An 11,974-nucleotide genomic window follows, 5' to 3' on the forward strand; every position below is an offset into this window, starting at 1 on the left:
TCACATACCTTCATAGCTATGGAGGTTAGAGCCACTGGTCAAAGGCTTTGTTTTTAGGTACTGTTATAATGCAACCTTGTTTCAATAAATCAGGTAACACTTTATGAGAGAAACAATAATTAAAACTACTTGAAAAAAATGTGTGCCAACTGTAAAGCACAGCCTTTCCAATTGAAAAGCACATCCTTTGGCAGTGAATTGACACAATACAGACACAGTATGTGACAACACAATGTGAACCTAGATATGCACCGTGCACCCTATCCAGTTGATAGTTTAGAGCATTATTTTTAGATAATATGAACACTGCTGTTGTCATGTTCTGTCCTCGTCACTGTCAAAGTAAGTAAAGCATGCTAGAGCTACAAATAGCCCATAAGGCAGGAGCCTAATTCTTTTTTCTGTAGCGTGAGGAAACTTTATGTGAAATACGAAAAGCTTGTTATCCCTTGTGGCACCCAACAGATAGAGCCCTTCTCCCAACGTCATCAAGAATAAAAAATGTCACTCTATGCGTGTGTTTTAAAACATATTGAGTGGATTTCTGGATACTTTAGAATTGTCTTGGTTTTCACAGCCACTTCAGTTCAAAACATTTTATGACCTCAGTCCTCCTCATTGACCGGCTACCTGCAGTTATAGCGATTTATGGATCTTGACAACAGGGAGGTTAAAGGAGTCCATTTTAATTCTAAGGTTCCCTGGCTGAACCACATACATAGTATATAATATACTGGCGCATCATCTACATGTCCAACATGATAATGTATTCTGTACTAGGTAACATGGATCAAATCCTATGGTGGTGAATTCTAAGTGCAACCTTTGTTGGAAGCAACCTATCTGTACTCAATACCTTTATGGTATCTACCGAAATAACCCAGTATCAAGTAGTATTTAAACCCTCCGGTCAAAAAAATAGATTATTTTGATTCTTTTTGTACCCAGATCTAGAAAACAATGACAGTTTGTATGGTTTTGCTCACAGCCAATTACCACAATCCTTCTTTGATTTAATGCCACCTGGGATTTGCCCACTATCACAGCAGGATTTTTCACAAATGACTGCTTCCATACACATGATGGGTATTGAATGAAGTAAAGTATCAGCAGCACTTTAAGAGTACTGTCATTGGTATTGACAATACTTTTAAACGATACACGTCCCTTCTCTTACCACGGGGGTATTGTGGAGATATACACAATTTCAATACATATTGATCACCATTTGCAGCTCAAGGAAACTCTATTTTACTATATTACATCATAATACTATAATGTCCAGCCGACCAACTGGACCAAACTTGTGTGTCTTTAGACTATTAGCTGTAGTAACCCATAGTTCCTCCACCAACTGCTCTATCATGCAGAAACAAAGCATCTCTTGGCTGTGCTGCTGCAGACACGGCCTTGGTCTCGACCAGGGAAGCGAGAATCATGCCCCGTGCTCTGTTTCCTGCTACAAGGGTTGCATCTTTAGAATCATCATCAGTGGGCTGTTAGAAACCTACATCAGCTGTGTGCTTTTGCATGTCATGCAGCAGTTCTAACAGCTGGCAGCAGATCATATGGCAAGATATAAGCAGCCAGGCATCATATACTGAGCTGCTTCACACATAGAAACCTCCTACATCCACATGGAATTACCCAATACATTGTTTACTGAAAATCCTCTTCTGTTATTGTTCACAGCTGGTGGGCCTTTATTTCTGATAGCGAACATATGCATGATAGAACTAATAATAGAATCACAAAGACCACACAGGAAGGGGAAGGGGAGGGGGGTGGTCCTGCTCCCCTGGCAAGCGTGATTTAGCAGGCTTGCATTTCAAATGGTCTGTTTAACTAATGCACAGTAATTAGTTCTCCAGAAATGAGCAGGGAGATTACGCCAGTGTATTGTGGCATCAAGGTACATTTTGTAAGGAAAGACATCTGCGGCAAAAATATGTACGTTGTCTGCTTACATTATGGTCCCTTGAGGGATACATTGTATTTAGAAAGAAGTGACTAACCACTGCCCGGCAGGACTATATTGTAGATAAATTCACATTCACACACACACACACACACACACACACACACACATATTATATATACATATACACACATTGTTGCTCTTGATTATTGACTGTCATAATATTTTGGTACTTATTATTGATTGTGTATAGTTGAGTTAATTAGCTGTTGAGAAATATCGATTGGATTTCATGTTCAACTTTAATTTTTGGTGTCCTACATAATCGTCCGGAGTGTTTTTGTCTTTATCTGTTCTCATCCGTTTGAATTGGCCATTTAAAAAGGGGATCCATCTTTCGTAAAAAAGGCCGAGGGGTAACGGCAATGACAGTCTTATGATTCAGTCCATAAATAGGTGCAGATCTGCTGTCTAATACGCAAACTTCAGACTCAAAGGTGCCATACTTTACAAGAACATAAAGGGCATTACCTTGAACATCATGTAGTGGCTGGACTACAGAGGTTAATTAAACTATGGCTTATGTTGTGTGTGTCATTTTGTGAAAAAACCCTTCTTCTATTTTGTTAACTAACCAATACAAAAAAATCTGTGCTATATACAATAGTTACTACAAACTACAACTATCTGAACATATTTAAAATTCTTCAGTCAGTCTTCTTCAATCAGTAAAACAAAAAACACACAGGTCTACGATTGACGCTTATGCGCCGACACACACATACTTGTAAGACTCAAGTATAGTCTGTTTTATAACAGATTACATTGCCATGCATCTAAGTGTACTGCTTTTGTTTTTGGTATCTCTAACGCAGTATTGCAGATGTACAGTGTAACTGGTTGGAATCTACAGAACATTTTACTAAATATTATAAACTAATTACTAAAAACTACTGTAAAATCATACAGTTAGCCCTTTTTATGACCACATCTGCCAGTGGATGTATTCATTAGTACCAGCTGAATGGCATTTGGTTTTAGTCAAGAAGCAAAGATTTTGAATTTTTTTTTTTTTTAATTGTGCATGGCATTTGTAAAATATGCTTTTTTTTGTATTTTACTGATGGTTGCAGTGTCATCATCAAGACTCTTACTGTCATCCGTGATTCTGCACATTTTGGCAAGTAGCGGCACATTTTGGAATTTAAATAGAGTTGGTATTTAAGAGTGTTGAGCTGATGCATGTCCATGAGAAGAATGAAAGGAATAGCAAATCAATATCCTAAACAAAATAATGTTACCCAGACTTTAAGCACTGTTGATTAGCTTTCAGTTTACCTAGCAAAGGCATATATTTAATACAGAGTAATTTAAACTATGCCACGCCTCTTGTGCAAAGAAAATACAGAGCACACTCCCCAGACCAATACTCAATCTCAAATCTATTGAGCTAGGCTTGGTCTGGTGATAGCCAGACTGCCCACTCCCGTTTAATCAGTAGACCCTCAATGATTCAGTCCTGCGCTTTAAAAGGATACTTTTAAGTTGCTTTATGTTGCACAGACTATGGAACAAAAACTCCACTCATATGACACCCGGAGCAGACTGATGCACAAACTGTAAAAAGCCAGCCTGTGTATGACAAATGGAAATAACAAGACTGGCTGGAACTGCCAGTATCAGAAAGTGCAGACGGAGCGTTTGGGTTGATGGTTAGAAAATATTTCACAGAGGACTGGGACATAGCTCCTCTATGTCCCACAGCAAGATACGCTGGTTAGAAGATGGAAGAATGGCTGTCAAGTCTGTACAAGTAGTGCATAACCCATACAAAGATTAGAGCCTGACTGGTTTAAGTTTCATACCTCAAGTTTGTATTTTCATACACTTTATTTATCAGAACGTTTATAGATTTTGATGTTCCTCTGCTCTGTTGTGAAAAAAACACGTTCATTTGTAACTGTATTATCATATAATTTTAGTGAGAACTCATAAAGAACTACAAATAAGTAATGGTAGGGATATCTGTTTGTTTTGATACACATTTCTGAATCTATTTATTTAAATATATTGGCAGGTATACTGGAATATCGGATTTTTAAATCACCAATTATTTGTATTGATATCCACACTACTTTACTTTCATATAATAGGTGTGGCATATGATATTAAAAACAACCCCCCTCCCCCAGGTAAAGGTATATTTTTTACTTGTAGGTTTAATAAGTGACTAGAGTAAGCTTAAAGGAACAGCTTTAACACAGATTGTATTCAGGGTAACTTGTTTTCTTTTTTGAGATCAGGTACAGTGGCTGAGTTAATTGAGTGTCTGATGACTTGACAACGGCAGAGACATGAGCTGACCCGCATCGTTTCCCTAAAAATAAGACCTTTCACGACCAATTAAGCAGGAATGCCACAGCGGTCAGTTAGAGAAGCTGGACGGCATTCTAAAGCTGCGGTTTAAACCTGCTTCAAAGCTTCAAAGTTCAATTATTAAAAACGTCTTCACACCCTTATAATTCCCTGTTTGTATTTGGGATGGATTACCATCACGCACCTTAAAATGATTAGAATCCTAACATAAACTGAAGATTAAAAGCATTTACAGACAACACAGCACATACCACACGTCTGGCGTAAGCAGTGTGTGCATATCACACGTGACATTGACGCAACAGAAGGGAGTGTTGCATTTCAAACACAGGCTGTTTATTGTCCTAAATAATCTGCTCACTGAGCATTTTATCAGAACGCTTACCACAGCCCATCATATTCGATGTGCTGCTTTCCAAATGGCAGATTTTTCCAATAACACATTCAGCAAGACAGGCAGACCGATGGCAGATGGATAGGCTCAGCACCTGTCATGAATGTCTTTTTCTTTTCAAGAAGACGTCAAAACGGAGTTGCGTTGTGCTTCGCAATTTCTGTAAAATGTCCCTTTAAAAACATTGATCAGTAATGCAACTTTTAAAGAAGAATTATGCATTTGTTGTTTTAAAAAACATTGTAAATGCTGTTCCTACATTTGGACTGAGGCTACTCACATATGAAAGTAAGGAACACCAGTGCTCCTAGTGGAACAATCTAATCTGGAGCCCAGAAGGACTATATCTACTTGACAGACTGCAATAAGAGAGCCACTGGCCTGAAGCGTCCATCTCCTACAGTATATATTGTATGTCTATGAACAGGGAGGTGTAGCAAGAAGGGCTTTTCAGTATAAGAGGCTGTTTTCTTCCAGGTGTTTTGAGATAACACCCTCGAGGAGTGAGTAAACACAAACAGGCAAGAGCTAGTTTTAATAACACTAAATACCATGTCTGACAATTACACAGGAAGCCATAACAGGGAGTATTTTTCAAAGAATGAGTCCTACCTGCCAATTTACCCACATATAAAACAAGCCACACCTTCATGCAACTCATTAAGCAGATAATACCAATGAACTGGCTGAGCAGCCCTTTTTATACTTGGAGACCCCCGACCAACGGTTGCATGCATCATAATACTTAGTCAGGCTGCTTTTGCTTGAGGGCTGGAACAGAGAATGAGAGGGAGACTAAGACGGCAAATGCGAGAAAGTGAGACTTGTTGCGTCCAGCTAGGGGTTGTTTAATTTCAGCCTGACATGGGATACCAGATTAGAGCCCCGTGCGGTCTATTGCTTTGGCGTGCAAGTGTGTGTTTTTGTGCTCGTGCACGTCTCCCTGCCTTGTTTATGTACAAGGTCTGACCGTCCATCAACTTCCCCGGAGCGCCCTGCAGTGTTCTCAGGCACCAATTATGGTGGGACTTGTCCCTTTCTCTTCTGTATTGGAAGTGATGTGGCTTGCCCTACAGGGTCGACACCACCACTACACCCACATATCTGCAGACATTCTGCCAGCGCCCGCGGCCCCTCCATCGCAATCCTGGAGAAATGATAATTATGACATCCGCCCACTCAAGAGGTAAGGGATAGTTCAACTCCCTTGCCCCTTGTTCCAGCTCTTTTTTTTTTGACTGATTCAATATTCTGTGGGCTCGCGCTGCCTACTCTCTCCGTGTCATGAAGAGGCAGAGGCTCTCCAATATATCTGCAGGCTCACTCTGACTGAAAGTATTGTACTTTAATAAAGTTTCACAATGCCCCCTTTCCCTGCTCTATCCCCTCAGCTGATTCTCTTAAAACTGCAGACTAATCTCACTTGTCAGATCAATTTTCTTTTGGCTGTTTCACAGAGTACCACAACAATGTGAGCCATTTGTTCAATAGGGGTCTGATCAATGTTTGATTATTGGTATTGAGCCATTGGTCCTTTAAAGCAGGAGAAATTCATTGATTCAAAAAATGCAAAGACTTCTTGCTAACAACAGAATATTGGGGAAAACAATTATTAAGCTTAAGCCGTTCATACAGGTATGTCAGAGGGCGCTTATAACTAAGCTGTTACATTATACACCATTGATTTATCCAAGCACAAAGTTGGGACCAAAACTCTATTATGCAATTTACAATTTATAGCTTATTAGTCACGTCTTCCCTTCATTAATTTGCACTTCTCCTCATCACATAAAAGAAAAATACAGTCCTCTAAATTAAGCTTGAGTGCAGTGTCTTTAATCAGTCGTGAATATGGCCAGGGATGTATGTGTCATGTTCACAGTGCTGTATAACGCCTAATGAGTTTAAATGATATTAACAGACACAATGCTTCGAATAAAACCCTCCTCTCTCATTGGCTGAGGTCCGTTAGAAGTCGTGATGCAGTCCCCATAAACAAACCACTGACTAATTATAATTATATATATAGCCATACGTCAGTACTATCTATGGCTAAATAACACAAATAAAGAACCATAGAATAATAACTTTTAAGCCTTAGATTATGTACTTGAACAGAGGTATAATGCCGCAAAGAAAAATAGAGCCACTTAAGGCTCCATGGATTTTCGGTAGGTAGGTAAGGAAAAGAAGTGTAAAGGCGCAGCGCCAGTCTTGATTACCATACGCCTGCACAGTGCCGTAGGATACAGTAGCGTGTGGCACATAGCCAGGTGTGCTGGAGGTAATAGAGCCCCTCAGGAAAACTCACGGTTACCTTCCTGTCAAGCCCAGGCACATTTGTGCAGCACCTTCTCTCCTTTTAAAACCATGCTATAGTATGTTTTCTGTTAACGTCGGTCCACTTACATTTCACAGTGCTTTATTATGGTATGGTACACTGCTGTGTAACATACTGGAGCTAGTTGGGACCTGCCCATGATTGACACCTGGATTCCTTGCTACCTAGGCTATGTCATAACACAGCAGAAGGACACCTTTCGTAAAGCCCACCTGGACACCAAAAAGTAAAAGCACATTGCATTGAAACGTTTTAAGATAGATATACATAAAATATGTCAAGTGACTGTGATTCGTAGCTTACCATCTAAAAGTGATTGAAACAGGGGAAGGTTATTCCAAATTTCACCGTGCTCAGTCCATCAGTAGCCTATACGGGGAACCGACGCATTGGAGAGGGGCAAACCTCCACAATACTTTCTCCCCGGTGCTTAAAAACAAGCTGACACACGAAAAAAAACTTCACAGGGTCCGTCAGTCCCCACTTGTCCTCTCTGCTCCACAGTCTTTCTTGAGTCTGACAAGGCTGTCACACAAGGGCTACTAATTATTCCCTTGCTCGCGGTGAGGTTTCACTCCGGTCCCGGGATGATTGAGTGTCGCCCTCCTCTTCCTCCCGCAGCCAGCCAGCCAGCCTCCCCACACTTAATTAGGATTAAGTTGCAAGTTCGAACCACGAAAGCCCTAACACTGTTGTGATTGAAAAAATACTTATTTCTTCTTTTACAGTCCACTATAAATGATGAAAACGCTCACCATGTCCTGCTCTCGCGCCGCGCAGCGCGCTCTGTGTAGTTAACCAATCTGCGCTATTTTGGAGTCGCTCCGTAATTTGCATGCTGTATAGGTGGACTACAGACGCGAGAATATCCGTCAAGTCAGGCACGATATATAGAAGCAGTTCTGGCGGTGCCTTTCACAAGAAAAGCCAAGAGATTAACGGACAATTTCTTGATTTTTTTATATCACTATAGTGTTCTATTTCACACTATTCCCCAAATAAGCATAAGCCATTATAGACGAAACACACCCACGTATATCATTTATCTCCATATTTAAAAAAATCTGTTTCATCTGTCTCCTAGCTAAATTCAAGAAATTTATATAGAAGGGAACACCACCCAACTTCCGGTATTTACATGTCTATATCTGGTCACGCTTCATACTTGTGGGGAAGCTCTGTAGCAGTCATACAGAGCTCCTCCTCTTGGAGGTTCTTACTATAGCTTCCGAGGAAAAGGAAAAACTTGCATAGATGGGCTTTAAATAGCTTGGCTGCAGCACCATGCCTAAAAGATGAAATGTTTTATTTGTAATAGGCATGCACTGATGTATCAAAACACAGATTCATTATCTATTTAGCCAAGAAACGCTCTCCTAAATTGATCAATTCACAGAAATTGAAATACAATAATATAATAAATTGAATTTCTATAGCGCTTTTCACAATGGACTCATACCTTATGAGAGAGGAAATAAAGCAATTCATTTGGAGAAATTATAGTGGCTAAAAGACTTTCTTTGCTTTTTTCCACTGTATGGTACCTGTTCGACTCGTCTCGACTCTACTCGCTTTTTTGGGTTTTCCATTAAGAAAAAAAGTCCCTGGTACTTGCTAACAGGTACTTTTTTAGTACTACCTCAGTCAAGGTTCTAAGTGAGCTGAGGCAATACCAAAAGGTGAGGTGAAAACCTGCAGACTACTGATTGGTCGGAGAGAATCTTCAGTATTTACTGCATCATTATTGACAGCGACAGACGGGGCGGGGGGGGGGGTTTGGTGTCCTGAACAAAGCCTCAGTGTTTAAGTAAAGGCGGGGTTTTTTTGCCGCCTCCAGCATCTTTTAAAAACTAAATTTGTCAAAAGCAACACACCTTCGTTCTGTTTCTGTGTGAGTGCGTGGGTGTGTGTGTCACATTGTGTCGCTTGTCGCTATGACGACCAGCCAATCTCGCCTCATGCATGAGGAGGTACTAATCTGCAACGGAAAGAGGAGGACGGGGCACCCGGGGTTGAGTCGAGCAGGTACCATTAGTGGAAAAATGCCATTTGTGGTTGATCAGCACGGACATACAAAGATTGCACACCTTCCATTATGCAGTAAAGTAGGGTTCAAGCTGTGTCTTTGTACAAGACCCAGCTAAGTTGTACTGTGGTTAAGCCTGACTTCTGACCTCCCTGTGGCGCAGGAACTGATATTAAGTATGCATTCATTTTAGCTCATGCATTTTTTTGATGAGAAAAAAGGCAAACTGTTTTGATATATCAAAAGACAGGGTTGCAACTGATTCATGTGCATCTGAACCCCGGCTGTAATTCTCTGGAGCTTACTGGTTGATCACTTTCAGATGGGCCGGGAATGTCTCCCTCATGGTGTGCTGTTATGCGTCTCCGCGTAAAGCCATGTGAGTTTGTCACAGGATTAGAGTAAATTCACCTCCCATCTGGAACATCAGAGTGGTGCAAGCCCTCACCAGGCGGTGACCCAACCCAGATAGATCTCCTCAAAGGAGGTTGTCGGTTGATTGAGGAAGCAGAAGTGAAAAATCACAACCTTGAAAATACTTGAGTGCTTGTAATGGAGCCCTTGGCGGTTATTGCAGACACAAAAAAAAAACTTGGCTAATGTATCACTTACTAATTCATTTACACAACCTGGTATCCTCTGTTTTGTGTGCAGATTTCAAGCATTCAGAGACAAAATGGATATTTGACAGTGCCTGCTACTAATGGCGGTGATACTGTTTTAACAGCAAATGCAGTGTATTTGAAATGGGTTCGCAATGTCACTCTTCCAATAACTCCCCCTCCTCGTGTCTCGCTCTCTTTCAGAGAAATCATAAGGTATTCTTTCAGTGGCGCCTTGTTAAAAAAAAAAAAATACTCCATACCTACTTTCTACAGTGGATTTCCTGTTAATGAAAGCCACAAAGCCATTAGGCAACTTAGTCAGTAAGTTCTTTATGTGCTGTTCCTAAGCAGCCCAGGTGCTTTGACACTTAACAAATAAAACATGAAGATAACATGCATGTACTGTTTTGTATTTGCCTTTGTGGACTGGGGCTGGGACCAAACTGGGTGTAGTTGTAGCTGTCATCTCAATTATGTATTGCTTTGTTTACTGATCTGTTATTTGATCTGGGAATGAGGTGTTTTTTTTGTCCTAAACAAATTAAATATTAAATATTATCCCTGACACGGGCAGATGGGACATCAATAGACACAGAGCTTAATGCAAATCCTTGTTCGGGTAAAATAAATGGTGTTAGATTACAGTGGAAGAGAGAAGAGAACGTGTATGTCGACGCTGGAAAAAAAACAAGAATAACTTTATTCAAAACTATTATTCAAAACAATTCAAATGCCATGTCAGACTTTTTGTTACACATTTCACACTGCGACTCAATAGCAGGACGTTGAACACACAGTGGGTGGACAAAATAAGACAAACACCTTAGATTGCAATAATGGCACTATAGTTAATATTAATCTGGTGTAGCTCACAATGTTTGACTTTGATGACTTTTGATGCAGACAGATGCTATTTATCAAAGCTGTATTTTGTGTGTGTAGTTTGCAGTTGTTGCAAGCAAATATCCTGTAAGTGTCTCTCAGCACAGTGCTGAATGTCTATTGTGACAACTGTGCCTGCGTTTGGGATGTGTCATTAAGAGTTTTCCTTTTACATAATCTTGCAGCGTTTGCACAGCAGCAACTCAAGCAGCCAACTTTTGAAAGCAATTAGTCGTACAGTAGTTCTAGTTAAGGCTGCCAGTGCTGATGCCGACGCCGGATTCATTCTATTTATGAGAGCTTTTTTTTTAATGTTTGTTTTTTACCATGGGAACCCTTAGATTTCCCTGCTGTAGTTGGAAGGCTTTAAGATACTGCGCCAAGTGCCCTAGGCTGCAATGCATGCATCTGGGTTTAACATTTTGTACACTGAACACCATCATTAATACCAAAAGCGAATTGAAAAGTAGGGTGACACTCAAAGGAACTGTCGGTTGGCAACTGTTCAAACACAGCTGTCCTATTTTTATTATAATCATCATATACTCAACAGCAAAATAGCTTTGCTGCATTCACAATTTGATCCCACGTCTGCGCTTTAATGCTCCATCAGGAATGAGTGTGATGTCATATACTGTACCTCTCTGTTACCTCTATGCATTGAAAAGGATACAGCGGCTATTTTATCGACACAATCACATGCCTCCTACACGCCTAAGCAGCAAATGTAAGTATTTGGGCTGTAAATATGCAAGAGTACCTGGAAATATTCAAGAGGCTAAATTAGCAAACTGCAAGAGCAAGGCTATTCTCATGTTGGACGTGGGTTGATAAGCTGTTGTTGAACACTAAAAATGTTTCATTTGGAGAATGTTCAATTTACAACAAGGCTATCCAAATTCTGTTATACATTGAGTTTTGTTAGTTTCTTAGTTACAACTGCTCTTATGCATAATGTAAGAGCTCTCGAGCTGCAGTTTTCTGAGGCAACTCTTGTATTTTCTGAAAGTTGAGTGGCTTCTGTGAAAAGTTTCTTGGCTAAACAGTTTTTTTTTTTTTTTTACATACTGTTTTGCATAATGGATCTGTAACAATACGAACAATTATCATCAATGCATTCCACAGCTGTTTGTATTTTCTACCAAGGTCATATTCCATGCTCCATATTAGGAAACACAAACACGTCGATGGTTTCTTGGCTATGTATGGACCTGAAGCCATACAGATTTTGAAATTCTCATACTCATACTTTTAGTACCTCTGATGTCACTCTCTCTTATCTTCATAAAGTAGTGGGGTACGCAAGAAGCCAAAGGAATAAAACACTGCTGCGTGATGACATTCAAAAGACAGGGCAACTTTTGCTCATGCTGAAATGAGATTCTCTTCCCAAATAATGAAAGATCCACTTGTGTGTGTGTGTGTGTGTGTG

General features: G+C 40.2%; 1 protein-coding gene across 1 annotated transcript in view; it reads right to left on the minus strand.

Moving 5' to 3' along the window:
• Nucleotides 1–7,900, minus strand: part of slitrk6 (SLIT and NTRK-like family, member 6) — a 17,420-nt gene extending 9,520 nt beyond the window's left edge. The window contains exon 1 of the mRNA XM_032506614.1: nt 7,333–7,900. Coding sequence (XP_032362505.1) covers nt 7,333–7,335 — 3 coding nt within the window. The 5' untranslated portion in view covers nt 7,336–7,900. The remainder of the gene's footprint in view (nt 1–7,332) is intronic.
• Between the last annotated feature and the right edge of the window lie 4,074 nt (nt 7,901–11,974).

This window comes from Etheostoma spectabile, chromosome 24 (genome assembly GCF_008692095.1).
Source record: "Etheostoma spectabile isolate EspeVRDwgs_2016 chromosome 24, UIUC_Espe_1.0, whole genome shotgun sequence".
Lineage (NCBI taxonomy): Eukaryota > Metazoa > Chordata > Actinopteri > Perciformes > Percidae > Etheostoma > Etheostoma spectabile.